General features: G+C 36.2%; 1 protein-coding gene across 1 annotated transcript; it reads left to right on the top strand.

Moving 5' to 3' along the window:
* Positions 1–2,157: 2,157 nt before the first annotated feature.
* Positions 2,158–23,463, top strand: LOC124373625 (probable ATP-dependent RNA helicase DDX52). Its single transcript, XM_046831979.1, has 5 exons — positions 2,158–2,227; positions 2,923–3,159; positions 3,599–3,784; positions 12,516–12,667; positions 23,424–23,463. The coding sequence occupies exons 2-5, from the start codon at positions 2,923–2,925 to the stop codon at positions 23,461–23,463; spliced, it is 615 nt and encodes a 204-aa protein (XP_046687935.1). The 5' UTR covers positions 2,158–2,227.
* Positions 23,464–24,533: the final 1,070 nt, after the last annotated feature.

A 24,533-nucleotide genomic window follows, 5' to 3' on the forward strand; every position in this document is an offset into this window, starting at 1 on the left:
TTCAGAAGAATGAAGAGCGAAGCTGTACGGTAACCAATGCTGTATCCAACACTGAAGGTGAGAACGTGCATCAGCCTGATAATCTAGGACTGGGCCTAAGTGTGAGTGACAATACGCGTAGAACTTCAAATCTTCAAGGTATGTCAACATCTACTTGTTCTACTGGGCCTAATTCTGGTTTAAAAATAGCCTTTGCTAATGTTCAGTGCCTCAGGACTAATACAATCTTGTTTCACTATTTACTAACGAAGTTAAACCAGATATTTTCTGTATCAGTGAGCACTGGCTGACTAGCCAAGAGAGTGAATTCTACTCCACTATCAATACTCTAGAGCTTAAGGCAGCCTTTTTTAGACAATTTCATAAGAACGGGGGGTTCCTCAATATATGCTAATAGCAGTTTAAGTTGTAATACACTAGACTTAGGTGCATTCTGTGATGAAATGCATATTGAGCTCTCTGGGATCGAGATTATAGTCAACCGGGTCACTGCTACTGTGGTCTCTGTTTATCGCTCGCCTGGCGGTGATAGCCAAAAGTTCTTTGACAACCTTGACAGATGCATGGCTGAACTAACTAGACAACATAATAGGCTAGTCTTTCTCGGGGGCGATTTCAATATACACCTTAATGAAGTAAATGAACTGTCAAATCGTTTTCTATGCTTACTAAGAAGCTACGGCCTTTACATAACATCGCAGTCACCAACTCGTGGTCAATACTGTCTAGATGCTATCGCCACTAATCTAAATTCCTGGGAGCATTCAACATCAATTCTAGACCCTGTAATTGCCGACCACTGCCCGGTGGTCCTAGATGTAAACATTGAATTGGTGAGTGGCACTGAAAGCAGGCCTAGTTGGCATAGCACCTACAATCATAGCTTTAGGCCTATAAATGTCGAGCAATTTCCTAATTTTAGACTAGCCCTTATAAATACAGACTGGTCTGCTATTCTTGACAATGTCAATCCAAAGACCGCTTTCCAATTATTCTTTGATGTTTTTTATGGTATCTTTGACAGGATATTTCCGGCTAAGTCCATTAAACCAAAGTATTGTGCTAATCTCAACAAGTCGGGTGGGCCGATCTCTAAGTCCCAAAAAGACTGGTACAACGCCTGAACTTCAAAATATTAGGAAATTTGTTGTGGCGTTGCATGACAGGTATAAGGTTGCAGCTGGTCAAAACAGTGATTTATTGTATAGCATGTATTTAAGGGCCAAAAGGATCTACAGGAGACAGGTTGATATAGCTAAAAAGAATTTCAACATGTCTAAAATTGAGTCAGCCCCAAATCCGTGCAAAGCGGCATGGGATCTGGTAAATAGAACCTGTAAGACTAAGCCAGTACTCAAGTGTAATGCCAGCCCTGATCAATTTAATACTACAATGTTAAATGAAGTAAAACATATAATCAATAAAATATCTTCATGTAACCAGACGGATCCGCTGGCCTTGGCATCTGGCCACATGAGTAATAGGCCTAGGCCGTTTCCATTCTCAACTTGGAATCCGGTCTGTCCTGCAGAGGTAGAGAGGTTAATATGTCATTTAAAAAATTCATCAAGTCAGGATATTTATGGGTTGTCAACCCCTGTGCTAAAGTATGTTTCAGATGTCATTGCTGCCCCTTTAGCCAAGGTTCTGAATTACTGCTTATGCTACTGCTGGCTATATATATATATATTTTATACACATGTTTTCTTACACTGTTAAACCACTCTCAGAAGAATTCTCTCACATAAACATAGCAACAGCTACCTGATAAATATTACAAAAATTGAGGTTTGAGTAAAACCATTGATGTTAGAAAAATACTGTATCTCAAAAATTGATGTCTAAACCTTGACATTTTTGTAGCGAGAAAAAGCGATTGTTCGAAAACACGATTATTTAGTGCTGTTGCCTGTTACTAAAATACAGTGATAAAAAAAAAAAAAAACAGTACATACCGCGTGTGCTGTGAGGTTATGTCGTCGTAAGTGCGTGTAAACACTTTTCAAAGTTTTGTTATACATGACTCGGTAGTTGTAGGATTATACGGTACTTTTCTCAATTGAATAATATAGTGTTTAGAGATCTGTTTGTTCTTTTCCCTGTTATTTTTGTATTTTTTTTATTTTATAAGTAATACTTTACGTTATGGATTTTTTACGACATTTATCGTAAGTTGACAGGACACAGTCCTAGAGTAGGCTTTAGGACTAAGGAGCAAATAGAAAAGGTGAGAAAATCTTTGCATAATTTACTAGATACAAGGCAATTCGCATCACATCGGCGAATATCATAAGTTAGTCTAATGTTTTTAATTTATTTACTTAGTTCAAAAAGCATTGTATAAAATTGTGAGTGATGTTTGATATATAGGTTATAAAGTGCTCATTCTAGCTTGATTTTGCATTCCATTTCAATACCAAGTTGTGAAAATTCTTTTAAGTATGGTTGTCATTAAGTCATTAGGATGGTAAATTTTTTGTAGAAGTGTTAAATTACGATTTTTATGTTATTAACCTATTGCACAAAACAGTATAAGGGCGAGACTTAAATAAGCGGCCTACACTCGTTATTAAATTGCTATTATCGAAAAATTTGATGTATTATCCAACTTCGATGTAAGTAAAAATTGTACACAATAAATTATCGTAAAGTATGTAATTTTGGATATGTTATGAATATAGTAAATTAAGTTATGCCAGTGTTTCTATTTTCAAACTATAAGCTGTGCTATATATAGCAAACGTAATTTGCAAATTATTTGAGTACTGTATATCTACAATGTCCTGTTACCCCTCAATGCACATGACAATGTTGTTTTGGCATCTTGATAGTTGTCTAAGACTATCAAGCTAAATAACTTTTAAAAAATTGATATTTTACTGTAACATTTTTAATAATTCAATCTTTTATACTATTTCTCAGATGAACAACATAACTACTAACAAAGCACCAAATGTTTCAACTGATTTGAATAAGCCCATTAAGAGAAGTCGCTCTGTTGACAACATCGAAGAGAATTCTAGCGATGAAGATGAGCTAACTCTGTTGGATGGAATCAAATCAAGTACCAAAACTGAAAATTCAAAGCACAAAAAGAAGAAAAAAGGTGAGGCTGGGAAAAGTAAGAAGCAAAAACTAGCAGAATTGGAGCAAGAAAGGGTAAGTTTTAAATGAAGTGTCTATTATATAGTTTTATAATGTTCAACTTAAAAGCTGGAAAGTTACATAGAATGTGTTTTCATATCCTGAATTATTCAAATTGACTCGAAGCGATTTTAATTTGAATTTATCACTGGAGTGTAATAAATTTAAAAAGTACAAGTAAGAAAGTATTTTTTGTTTTAAAGGTAATTGTAACACTTCTCACAAGACTGTAATAAAGTTCTTTTTAACCTATACAAAATTTCATTGCAGTCAACTCTGTAAAAGTAATGGGACTGTTGATTGTGTTCTGTATTTACCAGATTTAAGTATTTTATCAGGCAGTTTTCAGTTAAGCCTTTGTTAATTACAAATTTTAAATCTATTGATAAAATATGTAAACTGAATGAAGCACTTCTAAATTACTGTAAATGAGCCAGTGTTGTTTTGTGTTCAGATAAATCGCTTGAGAAATGTTCACCGTATCACTGCTGTGGGGGAGAACCCTCCCCCTCCGGTAGAGAGCTTTGAACAGTTACATCTGGAGTACAAAGTGAGCAATATTATCATCAAGAACTTAGTTGCTTCTGGGTATGAAACACCCACCCCCATCCAGATGCAGGCCATCCCAGCAATGATACAGGTCAGTGGGAGACTTTAAATTACATTTCCTTCTAGAGTAATTTAAATGGTCTTCAAAGAAATATTCTTATTGTGATTGCAATGTTGTAAGCATTTAGCTTAGTCTACTTACATTTCAGTATTAATAGCAAAATAGTTTACTTCAAAATGTCTTTTAAACTTTATATAGAAAAATCCAATACATCGGATTCATGTCATAAGAGTGATACAATCTAAAAATAAGAAAAGAAACAATTGGTGTATAAAAATGAGATTTAACCCTTTGAGTGCCGGAGCATCGCTATTTGCGATCCTGCATTATATGCAAGAAATGCCAGAATCGCTATTTGTGACTTCTGCTGTACCTAACGCTTATATTTAATATAGTATTTATCTAAATTGGCTCAATGACTATACATACGCATTCCAAAGGCATCAATGTAACTTTTGATGAAGGTTTTCTTGCATTCTGGTTAGATTCTGACTTTTACGGCGGTTGTAAAGAGAGTGCGTCAGACGAGTTTAGAATCCACAGCTACACGGACGAGCCGTCACATGTTTTGTTTGCGCTGGTAATTATTTCACAAATGATTGTAAATATTGAAAGTTATTAAGTGTAAATGGGTTTGTATTTTGTAAAGTACAGCTAGTACTTTACTAAATACATTTGTATAGTGTTTTATGTTTTTTGTGTTTGTTTAGTGATATTTATAAACAATGAGTAGTAAAAACTTTGCTGACAATGAAGACCTAGTATTGCAAGCATTAGATTCAAGCATTAGCAGTGTAGACAAGACACAGAGTATCAGGTTAGGTTAGAAACTTTCTAGTTTTGTAGCGGTTCATATTTTCATATTTATTTTCCAAATTTTAATTATTTTAAGTATAAAAAAAGTTGTTTTATGTCTTTTTGTAAAGAATTAAATGATAGCATAACTGAAAATGAAAAAATAAAATATTTCAATAACACTTCGTTGTGTCAAAATAAAAAACAAAATGTTTTTGCTCATGAAGTTATTTATCTACAAAACAAACAAAAACCCAGGACATTATACCAATAAATAATTTTTTTTAATGAATTTTTAACCAGACCCTTGCAAAATCAGGCATTTTGGCTCGGTATTTCATGCATACCATGTAGCAAAACGCTACGGCACTCAAAGGGTTAAATACAGATTGAAAAAGTAAACTCCTCTGTAATATTTGTGTGGTTTTGAGTTAATTATTTTACTAACAATGTTTTGTAGATTCAACGTTTTGTAAATAATAACCCAATAATTATTGTCATAGAGGGATAAGCTTTGTACCAGTTTGTTAATAATTGTATAGTGCCCTCTAAATGTTAAAAATTCTTGGAGCTGTACAGAACTAATTATGTTTGTTCTGCCACATAATCAATATGATGCTGCTATTTTAAATCACTTCTCAAATAAATGCCAATAAACAAAAGCAGGGTCATAGCATTTTCCATTTGAGAGACTTCAAGTAAAATCTTGGGTTTTCTAAGAATTTAATTTTAGTTTATTGGCATTGCACCAATCAAGAATGGATTGTGAATTGCCTTTAAAAATGGCATTTATATTAGCTGTGGTCTTTTGTACTAGGAGGTACCTTGATTCTAATATCATTTGTAGTTAAGAATGTCAGTTTTATTAATCAATCCCCAATTACTATCTTGTAGGCCTTTGTATTTGGTATTGTCACTAACTCTGTTTCCAAAAAAGAATCCTTTGTAGCATCAGAGTTGCCTTTGTTAGAGTATCTAAAATGACTTATGGTGGATACCTTCAAGCCAAAAGTCTGCATCAAACACTTTAATCCATAGTGATAGGGAACTACTAACCTTAAAGTCTGTTTTTTTAACTTGGTTATTTCATAATTAGCTTTGGCAATGCCATTTAGATACTCTTTGATGTCTTTAAATCCTACATTTTCAGAAAATCTTGAAACAAAAACATTTCTTTTACCTTTCTACTACGTTTAGTTTAGCATTACTCACAGTTGCACAACCAGTTAAGAACTTATGTTTGTTAGCACAGTCTGGCATTGAGGCACAGTTATGGTTTTTAGTTTTAACCTTAAAATAACCACTTTCCTTCAACTCCGCTGATGTTGATTTAGGTTTAGGTGGTAATAATGTTGATCTTCTTCTACTCATTGATGAAAACTCTCCAAATCTGAAATGCTGTCAGACTTAACGTACATCAATAGTCTGGTCAGTTTCTCTCTGTTCTACACTATCTGATTTTCCCAATGCAGACATAACACGGATCTTTCCACAATTTTTTTAAATATTAGAGTTACCAATTTTACTTTCAGCACTATCTTTAATAGGATTGGAAGAGTTAGTATTTCTAGATGTAGATTTTTGTATACTAGATTAAGATACTCTTTCACTGTCACAAGGCCTATATAAAATGTCATCAATCACCTCTGTGAAGCCTTGAAGAATGGATGATAACCCCACATTCTCAGATTGAACTAACCTAACTGTTTTTGAAGTCCTTGAATATTTTGTGTTAGATCAAAAATGTTATTGGTCAGAATTTTAATATGTACAAAACAATTACATGAGAAATTACAGTCAACTTTGTCAAATAAGTTAATTGATCTCACTCATAGTCCTATCACGTTGGTAAAACTGCTGTTTAAAAGTTGAATTGGTCATTTGAGAAACCCCATAAGTCAATTTTTAGCTAAATTTAGTTTTTTATATTTTTGCAATCAACAGATATAAATACACAGTTCCTCTGAGAAACAACATAAGTCAGACTTTTTTTACCAACTTTATAATGCCACAAAGTTTTAGTTTCACTTGAGAAACACCATAAGTCAGTGACTTATAGTGTTTCTCAAGTGAACAGCAGCAACAGCTGACACCTTGATCAGTGATCAGCTGTTTACATTGCACTAACAATTCCAGCCCAGGTTTGAGGTTATGGTGGGATATTAAAGAGTAGCCTATTTTCTTTGTTCGTCTAATATCGAAATTGAAACATTTTAAAATCATTATCAGAATGAATGAGCTAGATGTTAATTTAGAGATTCAGAAACGTAAAAGGAAAAAGGGTGTTCCTCAATAAATCCGAGTACAAGGCCGAAATAATTAAAAAAGCCAGAGTTTCAGGAAGCTCATACATAAGTTGGACTGGAAAAGAAGTACCAGAAATAACTCCAGGAGAAGATTGCAAGTAAGTATTTTTCACTTTTATTATGTTCGTTCAAGTACTAAGCTTACATATTTGTACATATTTTATGTGCATATCTCTTAAATGTCATATAATAGTAGATTATAAAAGATAGAAGTAAAAACATTTATTATTTACTACTGTCCTATTATGGACTACGTCAGTTTTTCTACCTTAGCTGTCATAGTGCTATAGCAATAATTTCTATCATTGTGTTTGTGATAGCCTACTTTTTTAGCTCTTATCCTGTAAACACAATTTAATATATAATATACACACACACACACACACACATACATGAACGCACCATACGCATACCTATTACTGTTGGAGTAACACTAATAAACTAAAACTTTCTTTAAAAAATCCTTTTCACAATACACTTTGGTATAGACTAAGTTTCTATCCTTATATGAAACCAATAAATTTGATGTGTTAAAGTGAAGAAAAATATTTTAAACACACTCACACAAACAATTGCAACATGGCCTAATTGATGCAATATAATCTATAACATTGAAGAAACTCTTTAAAAACTTTAAATAAATAGATATATTCCCAGAAATAATTTGTTGTTTTTTTCAGGTGTCGGCGGAAGTGCTTCACAAAAGTGGCAGATGAAGAACGGAAACGGATATTTGAGACCTTTAGAAGTTTGGGGTCTAAAAATGAGCAAGACAACTATCTACAATCTTTGATTGCAGCAACTGAAGTTAAACAGAAACGGCGGAGGAAATCAAGTGAAATATCACGTAAGCCAGATAGAGGAAATACATTCATTTACGAAGTATCAACACCATCTGGGAAGCAGCAGGTATGCAAACTTGCATTCTCTAATATACATGGAATAAGTAGTGACCGCATCAGGAGATTGACAAAACTACTAACAGAGGGTAAAAATCCTCAGGATATGAGAGGCAAAAGTGTCCCGGGCAATGCAAAACCAACTAATTTTGTCAATAGAGTTAAAGAACATATCGCTTCCTTTCCTGTGAAAATAACACACTATGGTACAACTGATTATAGCTACTTGAATGAAAAACTTAATGTTCTTGAGATGTATAAACTGTTTAAACAGGCGAATCCAGATATTGATATTGGGTACAAATTTTATCTTAAAATATTTAAAGAAAATTTTACTCTGCATTTTGGTCGTCCACAGGTCGACACTTGCTGTACTTGTGAGGCTCTTGAGATAAAAATTAAAAGTAAATTCTTGAATGATATAGCTAAAAGAGTCCATGTAGCTGAAAAAATAGTCCATAAGCGCAGGGCTAAAAAAGTTTTACTATAAAATCAACGAAGTTCAGGAACAGGCTGCTACTAATGAAAATATTGGTGGCATATGTATTGATTATATGCAAAATTTACAGCTACCAACTATCCCAGTCCAAGAAACATTTTATCTCAGACAACTCACTGTTAGTGTTTTCTGTGTCCATAATCTTAAAGACAACAGTGTAGTATTTTTTATGTATCATGAGGGAATTGGTGGTAAAGGCCCAAATGAAGTCTGTTCATTTCTGTTGAGCTACATTCAAAATCATTTAATAGAAGGGATTGAACACTTACATATTTTTTCTGACGGATGTGGAGGCCAAAATAAAAACCACTCAGTTCTCAGATTGGCAAATGCCTTGGCCTCCACAGGAAAGTTTAAGACAGTAGAGCAGTATTTTCCTATTAGAGGGCATTCTTTTCTGCCCTGCGATAGGGACTTTTCAGTTATTAAAAGAAAAAGTGAGAAGGTGCGACAGAGTGTACACTGTTAAGGAATATGCTGAAATGTTCCTAAGTGCCTCATTAAAAAATGAGTTCTATGTGGTCCTACCTGAGTCAGAAGACATTTTAAATTTCAAGGATTGGTGGCCTGCATTTTTTAAAAAGAATGTAATTTCTCAGGAAACACGAGGCAAAGATGTGCCCAAAGAAAAAAAGGTTTCTTTTAAAATCTCAAATTTCATGCAGTTTTCCCATTCACATGAAAATCCTGGTATAGTAAAAGCAAAAGACTTCATTGATGGTGTAACTGAACACACTTTTGATATAAAAAACACAAACCGTAATAGGTTGAACCTGCCTACACAAAAAGCTTATCAAGAGGATTGTGTACCAATAAACAAGAAAAAAATGGATGACCTTGAAAAATTAAAGCCTTATTTACCTGACGATGAACAAATAAAGATGTTCTACGACAAAATATTCTCATGGAAAACTGTCAATAAAGGAGATGTTGAGATAGATTGAGAAAATATTGCTTAAAAACTCCAGAACTTTGTTTTATATATTAACATGAAACATAATTATATGTTAGATTTACTAATGTAAAATTATAATAAACATTTTTAGCTGTTTAACTGACTTTATTTTCCTCCATATCAAAATCAAGTGTCTCTATTTTCCTTTAAAACCCTATAAGTCATTGTTTTTGCTCCATTTTCTTTTAAAAGCCCATAAGTCAAAAAATTATTTTTAATATTTCTATGAACTTAAATACTTATAACAGGTAAAATTTGTAAATTCACAATTCTAATAGTGAATTCTATAATTAGATTGTGGTTTTTTATTATTTGGTGCAAAATTACCAATCTGAGAGTGATTTTTTACATTTACCAAAAGTAGGTTTTTTTGACTTAAAGGGTTTCTCAAATGACCAATTCAGTTGTTATACACAAAATTGGATTTTTTGCCTTTTGAAAACGAGAAATCTTGCTTACTTTTCCTGGCACACAGAAAACGAAACCACTTCATTCAGTTTCCTTCACACATTAGTCCTCCTGAGCTATAAGTATCTCTTTTTAGAGAAGTACTATATAACAGATGTTTACTACCAAATGCCATATTGGTATCCATGAATGATAATAATTTGATTCATAAATGTTCGATAATTTTCCTTATATAAGTATATATGTATTTTAAATGTAGTTATTGCATACTTGCAAACATTAAAAACAACTTAATTTAAAGGTTTTGGTTTGTACAAAAGTTATGATTGGCGATATCATAAAAACAAAACATATATAAAACATAGGGCATTTAAATTTGAGTTAATCCAAAAAGAAAAAAGGTATTACATTTTGTTATGTATTATAGTAAAATAATAGAAAATCTTAAGTGCAGTTGGTCCAAAATCATAACTTGCCAAAAAAGTAAAACTATATTGCTTACTTTGGATTATTCAGTATTGTTACTATTTTTTCCCAAATAATTACACTTTTAGCTTATAATTGTGTAAAATAAAAGTTTAAAAAAAGTTTTTTAATATCACTTGAGTGATCAAGAAAGTTACAATCCGTTGAAGAATAAAGATACCTGTGTTCACAGCTGGTGCAACACGTGAAGACGCAAGATATAGTTCCAAGATTACAAAAAGTATAGAATGTAACAGAACTTGAAAATGATAAAAAAGTTTATTATTTAAGTAAATTGGAGATTACTCTTTCTATTAGCATCAATACATTTGAGCATATTTTAAAAGCGTTGGCGGTGTTAATAGACCCGATATTGGGAGCTGCTACCTAGAATGCAACTAAAATGCCTGATATTGAGTTTTCACCATTACAGGGTTAAATCTATTGGAGTTATCTTCACAGGTTACAAATGTCCACATGAGTTAGTAGATAGAAGTTTTGCAGGCATGCAGTGCCTGGAGGAGTTTCTTCTCCATATTGGTTTAGAGATAGTAGGGACATTGATAAGACCTTAGTATTTTCTTTAGACCACAGCACTTCAGTTCTACTGCTTTGTTGTATAAAGTTATAAATCCTTATTTGAAGCCCAAATTATTTTAAATATTGATATATCTTAAATTATTTAAATTTAGTACTGATAACAAGTGTGCAAATAAATGACTACTCAGTCTTAAGAGAATTATTTTCTGTTGTAATATTTTTACAACTATTATAATTTTGTATATATTCTTCCCTATAGTTTATACTGTTTTTATTATCTATCAATGATCTGTAATTTTTTGCTTTTTGATAATGGTGACATTGTCATAGATCCTAAGTTGAAATTAAATGCAGTGTAACACATACAGGGTGTACATAAAGTCCTGCACGGGTATAATATTTTCTGAACGATAACAGATAAATCAACAAGATTTGGTACATCAATACTACACCTAAAAATCTACTTTTTGAAGGAACTATCAGTTTTCTGTAATATCATGGGGACGTCCCGCAAGGAGTCAGAAGGAAATCTTAAATAGGAGCATAGGTCAATATGGACATCATTTTAAAGGGCTTATCTAGCAGAGTTTAATGCCGCAAACCGCACTCAAAAAGATTGATCCAGTACAAAATGGTGGCTGTTCAAAGATTTTACTTGGTTACATTTTATTAGTAACCATAACCCCAGTAAAGCAAAACTGCAACCAAACGAATACTGCAGCTAACTACTACATTATGCTTGTCAGTTGTACAGAAGTGAATTATGACATTAGTTATCCTCAAGGGTTACTAATTTGGTCCTAATATATTGATAACGGGGAAAACCTGATAACAGTAACAATTAGAAATCTTAGCGACCTATGACGATCGGAAAACACTTCCTGTTTCCATAAAGTGTTGAACAGTTCTCCCTACAGTTGTTCTAGAAATTGGCTGCCTCTCGTGAAAGTAGTCATTAAATAAATGGCATGATTCCTTGTGTGATCGTCTGTTATTTCCCCAACCAACCATCATAAGAAGTGTTATACGTTCACGTTCCTCAAGCGACATAGTGTAGTTGTAGAACTACAAGCAATACGACAAACCTCTTTTGTACTAAAGCGCACTGATAAAATGGATGGACAGCACTACTAAAACAAGAAAACTAGAATAGCCTACTATGAATAGACTGGCTAATAAGAAAGTCCTAACTGCGACCCAAAGATAAGAGATTTCTAATTGTTACTGTTATCAGGTTTTCCTCGTTATCAATATATTAGGACCAAATTTGTAACCCTTGAGGATAACTAATGTCATAATTTACTTCTGTACAACTGACAAGCATAATGTAGTAGTTAGCTGCAGTATTCATTTGGTTGCAGTTTTGCTTTACTGGGGTTATGGTTACTAATAAAATGTAACCAAGTAAAATCTTTGAACAGCCGCCATTTTGTATTGGATCAATCTTTTTGGGTGCGGTTTGCGGCATTAAACTCTGCTAGATAAGCCCTTTAAAATGAGGTCCATATTGACCTATGCTCCTATTTAATATTTCCTTCTGACTCCTTGCGGGACGTCCCCATGATATTACAGAAAACTGATAGTTCCTTCAAAAAGTAGATTTTTAGGTGTAGTATTGATGTACCAAATCTTGTTGATTTATCTGTTATCGTTCAGAAAATATTATACCCGTGCAGGACTTTATGTACACGTATAATGGTAGACTATATCACTCTTGAAAATATTCAATTAATATTGATTTAGTGGCAACAACTTAAACAAATTTTTGTAGAATCCTTCACTACACTCTGGAAGGAAACTGTTACTGTGTTACATTTTTATCAAATGTCAGAATAAATCAATTTGTACAATAAAAAGTGAGTAATACTTATTTTGTATTTTTTTTTTATTACAGGGGCGACAGATCCTAGCCTGTGCTCCCACAGGATCGGGGAAGACGTTAGCGTTTCTGGTTCCCATCCTGCAGAGTCTGGCCTCACCCAAGAACTCAGGATTCAGAGCCCTGATTGTCTGTCCTACCAGAGAACTGGCTCAGCAAACGTTTCGGTGAGTCAGACACATTTGATATTATATTAACAATAAGTTCATGACAGTGTATCCATTATATATACAATTTTGATACAATTAATACAATAATACAATTATTACTACTATTCACCTTTGTTACATACAAGGTGTTTTCTAATGCTTTTAGTGCTGAGCATTAGTGTTATGGGATCCTGCAACATTAATACTTTTGAATCCGGTAAATTTGTAGAAAACTAGACAAGATTTTTATTTTTAAATCAAAACTGGCGAACCAAAATCTAGATAGTTATAGGAATAATAGTTACTTAAATTACAGCATCTTAAAGAGAAAAAAATTATAAAATAGGTAAAAAATTGAAAAAATGTATCCACTAAGAACCTACAGCAAATGCAGGAGTTCAGAACACTGTAGTTCAACAAAATGTCGTGAAAATTAGTATTTCTGGTACCATTTCTCAATCATTGATAAAGCTAAACTTATGAAACATTTTAGTTTTTAAGAGAGCTATTGATATCTGTAATAAAAGTCATATCTTACTATTTTTTTAGTTTTTACAAGTTTGAAATATCCTGGACTTTGAGCAATTGTTAAAAATTGGAAATTTACTGTAAAGTAACAACTGTTACATATTATTAGAAGTAGTACCTTATTGGTAAACTTGGATAAACATTTTGATGTGCTAACATTTTTAATAAGGTGTTCAATAAAAAAAAAACAAATGAAATAAATTAATTTTTTTTTCTAAATGTTTCGAGAATAAGAGATTTTTAAATAAGGTAGAGCTCGACCTACGTTTACATTTGAAAATCTTTCAAAAATGACCACCAAAATTGCCATTTTTAGGTATTTTTGAGTGTTACAAAAAATTTTTTCCCCGAATTCTTTGGGATCGAAATATGGAGGTTTTCAAAGAAATGAAGATGGTAGGTGTCTCAGTTTAGCTCCATGGTTTTAGCCACCATACATCTTGGATGGGTGGTCTACTTCACTTCCTGTATATTATAAATCTGAAGGTTTGTGAAGGTGTTTGGATGTTTGATACTCAATCTCAATGAGATATCGGAGTAAACCTTAGGCATATCTTTCTTCCAAAATACTAAATAAGTTTTATTTACTGTTAAAATATTGATAAACATATTTTTACAACTGCCTGAACCGCAGAACGCAGCATACCACGTAGTTTACCAGTATTTTGTATTTGCATGAATAAATATCACTTGTTATTGTGTGATGCATATATTAATTACAAATGGTATTGTCTAACTTTTAATATAGATAACAACAGTCTTATGTGATTCAATGTAACCAAAATTATTTGCAAAATGCTTCAACCTAAAAAGGAATTTGTAATTTAAAATCAAATCCAATTTCTTTATTGAAACTAACACGACATATTCTACGAGGGCTATCCTGTGGACTAACGTGGTCATTTTGATGCATGATGGCGAACGAAGTAGACAGCCAAGCATTTTGACTAATGAAATTGTCTCTAAAGTCAATGAGAATATTAAAGAAGACCGCTGATTCACAATAACTCTCACTTAGTTTTCCTCAAATTTTATGGAGTTTGTTACATGAAATTGTTACGCAGAAGTTAGATTATCATAAATTTTGTGCAAGTTGAGTACCGAAAATCTTAATAGAAACTCATAAAAAATTATTGTATGGCTGCTTCATTGACATTTTTGGACACTTAAGAAAAGTTGGTGACTTGCTGCTCGATCGAATCATTACAGGAAATGAGACTGGGGTAAAACACGTGAATTGCAAAACCACATTACAGTGAACACACTCTCCCCAAAAACCAAGAAAATGCATGCAAAGATTGTCAGCACGGAAGATTATGGAAAGTGTTTTTTGGGACAGGAAAGGAGTTCTTGTTGTTGATTTCTTACAACTTGGCACAACCATAAATTCTGCGAAGTATTGTGAAAACTTATTGACCACCAAAATTCATTGGTGGTCCGAGGATTGTTCAAATGCTCTAAAGGATTGTAGGAAATGTTGACAGAATTGAATGATTTCCAACAGAAGCAAATCTTGAAAGATACCGAAGATCTAGAGCAAAGGCGAGACAAATCGTCAGATTGAGTAGAAAAGGCTGTCATGGTTTGACTATACTAGTAAACTTCAAAGAACCACTTCTACAGCAGATGTTTGGAAAAAGTTTCCAACAGTTTACAACAATTCCCCTCTGTGATCTTTCATAGGCCCGAAACAAGATAGGCAACATAGTTACAGATCCTTAGACTATTGCCAATGTGTTTGAAGTGCACTTCGTGGAGATTTTGAAAATTCTTTGTATTATCGTGAATTCAAAAATTTTAAAACCAACCAGGAAAGATTACCCCTGAATTTTTAAATAAATGATAACTCCCCAGAGAACATTCCCTTTTCTGAAGATGAGCTTAATTCTTCACTTAAATCTACATCAAATTCCGTATCACGTCCCCATATTATACACTATGCTTTGTTGTGTAAGCTGATGGAAGATACAAAGTATGATCTTTTAACCAACATTTTTTTATATAACAGAATATTTTTAGAAAACAAATCTCCCTTGTCTTGGCGTCGTTCTCATATTATCACCTTACACAAATGAGGTCAGGAAAGAACTTCTCCAGGAAGCTATTGTCCCATTTCTCCTACACTTGCCTCTCTTCAAATTCCTTGAGAGGATGGCTAACCAGAGACTCGTCTGGTTTCTGGAGTAGAACAATCTTCTTTCATTCAAACAGTGCGGTTTTTGTCAGGGCAGATCAACTACCAACCAATTAACTGCCTTGGAGTTGCCTTAATTCCTTTATTTAAAGGAAATGTTAACCACGGTATTCTTAGACATAGCGAAAGCGTACGACACAGCTTGAAAAAGAAGCATTGTAAATACTTGAATATCCTGGGGAGTGGGTGGTTACATGAAAGACTTTATTGTTCATGTTTACAATGCTTTTTTTGTCAGAAAGAAGCATTGAGGTTGGGCTATGAAAAATATTATCTGATCCTATTACTCAAGAAAATGAAATCCCACAAGGTAGCGTTTTAAGCTATACTCTTTTCACCATCGCTATTAATAAAATTACTTTCTTGGTGCACCCCGTCAGCTCTTCTGTTTTTGTAGACAACTTCCCTAAGGAAGGGGGGTTTTTGTTTTGGCGAGGAAGCCTGCTACGTCTAAACGAACTCTTACCATGTTATGATCAACAGACTGGAACATTGGCATAGGATAACAGGCTTTTCTTTTTCAACATTAAAAACAAATTGTATATTTTTTACCAGGCTTCAAACTGCACAGAGGCCATTGCTGTTCTTGAAGTGTCAAAAAATTTGTAATTGTGAAACAATTAAATTTACTTTGATTCACGTTTCACATTGGTATCACATGCCAGGGACCTAAAGAAAAATCTTTGGCGACTTAATATTCTTAAAGCTCTAAGTGAAACGAAATGGGGGCAGATAGAAATTGCATGCTCAGGTTCTACAAAGCCACAGTTCATTCCTGTTTAGATTACAGGAGCCAAGCACATGGGTCTCTAAATGTTGGACTCGGTCCACAACTCCACTATACGACTGGCTACTGGAGCTTTTCACTCCATCCCCGTAATCAGTCTCTTGGTTGAAACCAGATAACCTTTCCTTGTGCACAGACGACAACGATTGTCACTTAACTATGTCCATACACATTCAGCAAAACCACAAAATCCCAGATAAGACTCCGTCTTACAAAACCCGTTCCACGATTTGTTCCTTGCAAGGCCTAGATACTCAGCTCTTCTTGGACTTAGGCTCAGAACATATGCATGTGAAATTGGTCTACACAAATATGAGTTCAGGATAATACACCAGTGCTATGTCTCACCCTGGAATGTTTCAAGGCCTATGATACATTTGAGTCTGTCCTGTTTAAGGAATCAACTCTAGACATGACGCACCAGCAGCATTTCCGTCAGATAATAGACAAACTCATACCATGCAATGCTGTCTGTTCTGATGGATCGGAGAAACATTCGAGAGTTGAATGCGCTTTTATCACTGCGGGTAGTCGATATGGACTTACCAATGATTTATCTATATTTACAGCTGAATTAACGACCATACAAAAGGGCCTTAACATAGCGTGGTTCAAGACTGGGAGGCTGGTAATCTGTACCGATTCCCTTAGTAGTTTGCAGGCAATCAACGATTCTTATTCCAAAATCATTCTGGTCCCCGAAATATGGAACTCATTCCATTCTCTCCAGTTCGACGGGGTTGTCATTGTATTAATTTGGGTACCTGGACACGTAGGTATGTCAGGAAACAAGCTCGTAGATATAGGAGCAAAAGAATAATTAGAGCTCCCTAGCCCTTCACTGCTCGGATGGTGGCATTAGACATTGTCTCGGTGATGAAAGCCAAAACAATAGTGAGGTGGAACTTTGAGTGGTGGCTAGTTAACAATTAGAAGTTTTTTTTTTTTTTTTTTTTTCCTTCTGAGGGAAGAGGACACTTTGTCCCCGCACTTAGTCCTAAAAGGACCTTTGCGCCTCCCTTACTTTTATTTGTGCCCTCAAAAACCGAGGCTCTTGCAAAAACCAATCAGATTTAAGGGCTCCTGTTCTCTGATGTCCTTGGGGCTGAGGAGATATGCTCCCAAGTATCTTTTCCTAGTCTCTACGATGGCAGGACAATCCAACCAAATGTGCTCCTGCTGACTCTTCCTCCTCTCCACAGAGTCTGCATTCGCTGCTCCGACTAAGGCCTACCTTCAAAAGGTGCTTCCTCAGAGGGCCATGTCCTGTCAACATTCCTAATATCAGTCTTATATCCTCCTTATTCTGGTCTAGGAGAGCTGTCCACCCTTTTGCATAAGGAGAGATAAACATTTTGGATATTCTTAAACCCGAGGCTCTGCTCCAATTCTTATATCTTGTCCTCTTTTCCCAATCTTTAACCAGAGCTTTAATGCTGGAGAAGGATATTCCACAACCTGGCTCAGGCCCCACCAAAGTGGATTCTGCTCCCTTTTTGGCGAGGATGTCCGCTTTTTCGTTCCCATGAATTCCTTCATGACCCGGCACCCATCCGAGTGTTACTCTGTTATTTGTTGCTAGCTCTGCTAGGGCATTCCTGCATTCCCAGACCGCTTTCGAATCAATCGAACAGGTGTCCAGTGCCTTCAGTGCAGCCTGACTATTAGAGAGTATAAGGTATGATAATCCTTTTGTCCCCAACTGTGTGAGTCTTCTAGAACATGAATCTATTGCCATGACCTCCGCCTGAAAAACTGAGGCATGTCTTCCTAGGGGCACAGCCATGTCAACTCCAGGTCCATGTATTCCATATCCTGCCCTTGAGTCTAGGAGTGAACCATCGGTGTAAAACTTCAGGACTCCTTTTTTAGGGTAGGCCTCCCTTTTAATCCATTCCTCCCTACTTCCGATAGAGACCGTGTATGGTTTTTTTCAAAGGAGTATTTCTTAACCATAGTATCAGATACTTTGGTTAGCATTTCAGCCTCAGGGAAATTTTCCAATATCTTCATGTGGCCTTCTAGGGAGGTAGCAATTATTACCTTTGTTCCTAGAAGCTTCATTGCGCTCATCGCAGCTATTCTCATCACTTCCTGGCCAAGAGGAGTATAACCCCAGAACCGCTTCCATTGCTAGTGTTGGGCAGGAGCTCATTGCTCCCGTGATGCTTAAGCAAGCTAACCTCTGAAGACTCTGTAGCCTTTTTGCAGCTGTTGTTTGTTCGACCTTCGGCCACCACACTAAAGCAGCATATGTGACCATTGGCTTTATTATGGTTTCGTAAATCCAATATATCATTTTGGGTTTAAGTCCCCATTTAAATCCAAAGAGTCTCTTACAGGCCCCAAGGGCCATTATTGCTTTGGATGTCTTGTTTCTAATATGGGAGTTCCAAGTGAGCTTCTCATCCAGGATTAAACCCAGATATTTCACTTCTTTAGTTTGGTTAATGCTGATTCCCTCCAGGACCGGTTTAGCTAGCTGGAATTTCCTTTTCCTGGTAAAGGTAATCATATTAGTTTTTGATGGGTTGATCCGCAGACCTTCCCCATGACACCAGTTGCTTATGAAGTTCAGTTCTGTTTGTATTAGGCGTTCCAGCCTGCCTATGTTTTTCCCTTTAATCATAAGCACTAGGTCATCCGCATAACATAGTAGCCTTAATCCCCCTCTTCTCTGCTTTTCTTAAGAGATCATCCACTACCATCGCCCACAGGAGAGGAGATAAGACTCCCCCCTGGGGGCAGCCTCTTTGGGCCGTGATCGCAGCCGATTCGTCCCCGTACTTGGCTTTCACCTGTCTGCTTTTTAGGAGGGCTACTATCCATTTGACTACGTCTGGGGAAACTCCAAAACGTTCCATCGCAGTCTTCATGGATTGATATGCTACTCGGTCGAAAGCTCCTTCAATGTCCATGAAGACGCTGACTAGGGCTTCCTTTTTTTTCGAAGGTATTCTCCACCTCTCTCACTAAACTGTGGAGAGCAGTGGTGGTTGATTTTCCTTCTATGTATGCGTGTTGTGTGGGGACTAAGTGGGTGTTCCAGTAATATTACGTCCCTTATGTGTCTATTTATTATTTTTTCCATAGTTTTCACCATGAAGGAGGTTAGGCTTATGGGTCTGTACGAACTGGGTTTTGTTGGATCCCTGTCATTTTTTCGCAAGAAACACCACTAGTGCTATCCTCCAGTTCTTTGGTATATATCCTAGGGCGAAACTGCTTCTAAATAGAATGCTAAGGGTATTTAATAGAATGTCCAGCCCCTCTTGAAGAAGGGCTGGAAAAACTCCATCCGCCCCAGGAGATTTAAATGGCTTGAACGATCTTATCGCCCATTTAATTCTTTCGTGTGTGAATAGTCTGTTAGACAACTGTCTGGCTTTTGCCACCTCCCGACTGGATCCCCCCCCATATAGAGAATAAGTATCCCTCATTACGAGTTAGCTGACCCCCCGGGAAGTGTGTCTCCAGAAGTAGTTCTAAGGTCTCCTTCCTGTTCATTGTTAGGTCACCATTGTCCTTTACTAGAGTCCCCATAGGATTTGTATGCTCCGTTTGGAGAGTTTTTTGAAGCCTGGATGCCTCAGGAAGACTGTTAATATTTTTGCAGAAATTCCTCCAGGTTCTTCTTTTATTTGTTCTAAGTTCTTTTTTTATATTCATTTTGGGCCTGTAGATAAGGGAGCCAATCGTCTGTCCTTTTTGCCCATTTTAATAATTTCCTCGTTTTATTTCTTAATGTTTCCAACCTCCCAGTCCACCATGGCACATCCCTCTTCAACCGGTTTTGCCTGGGAGGACAGTTTTTCTCGTAGGCCTTTATTATAGCTTGCTCTACTATTTGTGCAGACCTTTCTAATTCAAATTCATTTTTCTGAAAGGGTCCTATTTCTTCCAACTCTTCTGCCAGGGACTCTCTGTAGCCTCTCCAGTATGGTCGATTTAGGAACCCTGTGGGTCACGTATCTTTCCCCTATCTCCTCTATGTCGAACCTAATTGGACAGTGGTCCGATAATGAGGCCTCCTTGGAGACGTGCCACCTTACTATATTTATGTTTTTGAGTCCTGTAGATAGGTTATGTCCAGGACTTCTTTCCTATTTCTAGTTATAAAGGTTGGGCTTGACCCTCTATTCTCCTAACACTAGATCATTGCTGAACATAAACTGTAGAAGTTCCTCACCTCTCTTGTTTGTGTTCGTACTTCCCCAATACGTATGGTGAGCATTGCAATCGCAGCTGAGAATGAGGGCCGAGCCTCTGTCTCTGCAGCTCTGCAATAGTCTTTCTAATTCTTTCGGTGGGCAGCTTGCTGACGGGTTGGGGAAGTAGGCTGAGGCTATAGTAACCTCTCTGTCCCCTTGCAGTGAAGCCACCTTCCCTGTAGCCGCCACCAGATCTCTTGTTATTAGATCTGTAATCGGAAAGACTGTTATTAGTTTTTAAGTTAGAATACAAGTTCTTGGGTTTTCAATTGTTCGATCATAAATGAGATTACCTACCTGAGTTGTCAGTCCTCTGATGCAACCTCTATTGATCCAAGGCTCCTGGATTAGGGCGATATCCAGGCCTGTTGAGATAAACCTTCTTCCCAAGATGTCAGTTGCGCCCTTATGCATGGTGTAGGTTTATCTGTATTAGGCGCATACTTACGCCTTTTTCCCACCTCCCCCAGGTGGTCCATCCCCGTCTCTTCTTCTGGATTGCTTGGAGACTTTGTCCCCTTTTCTTCCTCGAGCCGAGACGGATGGTCCTTTGAGCGAAGGTCCCTTCTTCAAGAAGAAAGAACAGGTTGGTCTTTCTTCTTCGACCGCTGCACTGGCTTGTGGAGTAGACTTTTTAGGTAAGGTATGTACAGATTGCTCTGACACCTTCGTGGCCTCCTCCACTTCCATCTCTTCAGCGGTCCTTTGTTCTGTGGTGACCGTCTCAGATTTCTCTGTGGTCCCCTCTTCCCTTGTGGGTTGTTCTATGTTTCCTTGATGTTTCTTCTTCAGTCTAAGCTGAACTTTCCCAAACTTGTAGCCGATCCATGGACCTTCCTTCTCAAGTTTGTTCGCTTGTAGCGCAGTCGACTGCCAGGGTGAGTAGGACAGACTTCCCCTCGTCGCTTCTCCGCAGAACATTCCATTCTCCGACAGATAGCTCCTTGTTTTGTTCTTTTAGGAGCTTCATTATCTTTTCGGTTGTATCAAGTATACTGTCAGGAAGATAGACAGTCGCAATTCTCGCACGAGGGATTTCTTCCTCTGGTACTATCCTTAGACTGGCCTCTTCCCAAGGCTTTAGGGAGTCTTGCTTTCCTTTAAGCCATTCTGCTGTTTCAGTGTTTTCGCAGGTGAAGATTTAGAACCCCTTGTCTCCTGTTGATACCGTAGAATCTTGGAGAGTAGGGACCCTCCTGTTCTTCCACGATAGTTCCAGGATGAAGCTCTGGATCTTCTCCATCTGTTCGGTTGTGAGTAGGGTCTCGGGAAAGTTGGAGTGCAGAACCCCTACCCTTATACCAGCTACCGCTTGTTTGTAGGAAGGTTTCTGGGGTTGTCCAGATTGCTCCTTGTGTTTCCCCTTGATTTCCTTCGTTCTTTGTTTTCTTCCTCTGATGGGCCTCCGGAGTGGATCCCATCAAGAGTGGGGTCTTTTCGGTTTCTTTCCCTCTTTTTGTTTGTTCAATTTTTTTATTTCTTTCTTCTGGAATTGGTTTTAAGGCCAATTCCCTGGCTTCTCTTGGGAATACCCTCTTTTTTCGGAACCCAGACCATGGCGTTTCCTGGCGGCTCCACATAACTTAGGCAGTGCTGGGAGCTGTCTCTCGACTTTTGCTCCCTCCTCTTCCTTCTGGTGATCGCCCTCCAGTATCGCATCTTCTTCATCGGTTTCAACTCTAACCGAGTCGGAGGCTATTGGACTTCTACTAGGAAGTCCGCCTGTTTTTTTGGGTTTGATCAGGATTGCTAGGGTCAGAGCCCATCATCAATCCCTCTGTGTTTTTCGTGAATTTTCATTCACTTTTTGAGTGCTACAAGAGCTCTCCTGGTTTTGTTTGTTTTTCTTTAATTTCTGTACTCATTGTGTTCCCACGAGTAGCGGAGAATCTAAAGGTCACCCCAAGCATTGTCCCGCTCTACTTGGGGAAGGCTAGGTTTAAACTGGAGGTCGCCAGGTATCCAGAGTTCGCATATTTTACGACCAAGATCTCCCTTGATCACGCAGCCCTCGGCATATGCTGTTCCACCTTGGCTTGGATTAACAGAAGGAAAATTAGAATTAGAATAGTTTAAGATAGATTGTTGGGAAGATTACCCGACAGGTGAGAGTAGTGGGAAAAGAAAGTTAAAAATTGGGATAGTTCAACAGAAAGCCCGCCAGATCAGCTCAGCCTGATCGGAATTATCAAAGAAGACAAGATTTGGATCAGGCAGTTCCCAGGTGCACGCGCACGAAAAGTACAGCACTTAAGAAGAGAGAAGGTGGCTGTGCGTGTGCTTCGTGGACGCTCTGGCTTGGCACATGTGTTGGGGCACAATTAGAAGTTATGCTTAATAAAAGACAGTATGGGAGACGGGCTTGTGTGAGGATGTGGTGCTGTTTCACATACTGCTCACTCATGGACATCTTATGACTCGAGACGACCCATAGGTTTGTGACACTGTAACCACAGTGGAGCATGTTTCTTGTTGATTGTCCTTGCTGTTCATGGCACAGACACAACATAAATATTCCAATTTTGTTGAAAGATCCGATAATAAATCTTTGAGTCTTCTTTTCTTTCTTTAAGAAACTTCTCTTGTAACTGTTCTCTATCTTATTAAATTGTTGTTGTTGAGTTTTGATTAATCAATTGTTGAATTGTTAATTGTTGTCTGTTATTGATTGTTATTTTTTATTGAGCTGGCCTCTTTACAGCCATTTCGATAACAATTACATCAAACGATTTATTGGTAAAATTGTTGTGTTAGAGCCTATTTATGTATCGTTATCTAGTTTGTTGTTGAATTATTATTAAAATAGATTATTTTTATCGAATTGGTCCCTTTACAGCAAAAAAAATATTGATTGTAAAATTTATAATAATTTTGTTTTTAGTTTTCATTTTCATGTGGTATATACGAATATAACTACTTTTTATAGTAATTTCACACTACCAATTTGACACTAACGAGAAATTTGCATGTGAAACTGTGGGTAATTGTTTATTAACTATAATAATAAATACCATTCATTTTTTATAATTTTAATAAGTTCCATGTATGTTACAGAGAATGTGCTTGGCACGCTCAGTGGAGGGCACAGGTTTGAGGGCGACGCAAGTTCATGAAGAAGAGTGCTTCTCTGGCTATGTCTAACAGAACCTCTGATTTCACTAATAAAAACGGTGAGTTAAACATATATTTGAGTGTACGTTCGTTTAATGTGTTATGTTTTCAATTTCCTTTGTAAAATTAAAATTTCCCTGTTTAATGAGATTTAAATAAAAATTTAGCTTTTTTCATTTGAATTAGTGTACTTTAACCATCTTACGTGCTATAAAACAGTTTGGAGAGAAACTCATTCTATGTCATTATTATCCCCTTGACATCAAACGGGTAATTGGCAACATTCATCTAGCTGTAGTATATATAACTTTTTTTTATGTTTGTTTTGCCTTACATCAATGTGTTACATCAATACTACCTCAGGCCTTTGGTTTTCCAGCAGTCAATGGATTGCATGAAACAGTTACATTTGTGATTGATCAATCATTTGAGTGCTACATTTAATTTTTTCAAAGTAGTACCTTTAGTCTTACCTCTTGAAATTGTTATCTTAAATTGTATTTGGTTTATTCATTTTAATGAGAATGTTGCATTCAACTAAATTTTTTTACTGTACTTCAGTTCTATCAGCTCCATATTCTGTATTTGGCTTTTAATATAGAATTTTTTTGACTCCAGAAATAAATTATCATTACAACCTTATCAGTTTTTTTTTTAAAACAAAACTGATTCTTCCTATATGGAATTTATATATGTGTAAAGAACTTAGTTAAGTCTGAATCTTAGCTTGATCATGGATCAAGTAACATGCAAAGTGCCACCAGAGAGACATGAATGTATTTATCAAGATTCTTTGTTATCAGATTTTTGCAGTGCTCCCTATGAGGTTGAAATCAATAAAGGAAGCCATTATGTACTGTATATTTAGCACATAAATGTGGGTAATTCATAATATTAATTAGTTTTTGTCTAGATTTGATCTCTTTTGTATGTTGCAGATATATTAATAACAACACCAAACAGAATTGTGTACATGCTGAAACAAGAAAAGAAACCCCCACTTATATCTTTAAAAAGGTAAATATTTGAAAAATGATGTAATTGTTATGTTTT

Source organism: Homalodisca vitripennis, unplaced genomic scaffold (genome assembly GCF_021130785.1).
Source record: "Homalodisca vitripennis isolate AUS2020 unplaced genomic scaffold, UT_GWSS_2.1 ScUCBcl_6051;HRSCAF=13081, whole genome shotgun sequence".
Taxonomy (NCBI): Eukaryota; Metazoa; Arthropoda; class Insecta; order Hemiptera; family Cicadellidae; genus Homalodisca; species Homalodisca vitripennis.

What these genes read in the sequence shown, in the direction of transcription:
- LOC124373625 (XM_046831979.1), top strand. Translation starts at nt 2,923, where the DNA reads ATGAACAACATAACTACTAACAAAGCACCAAATGTTTCAACTGATTTG. An exon ending in CAGAATTGGAGCAAGAAAGG is followed by an intron (nt 3,160 to 3,598) that starts GTAAGTTTTAAA and finishes TTTTGTGTTCAG; the next exon opens with ATAAATCGCTTGAGAAATGT. An exon ending in CTGGCTCAGCAAACGTTTCG is followed by an intron (nt 12,668 to 23,423) that starts GTGAGTCAGACA and finishes TGTATGTTACAG; the next exon opens with AGAATGTGCTTGGCACGCTC.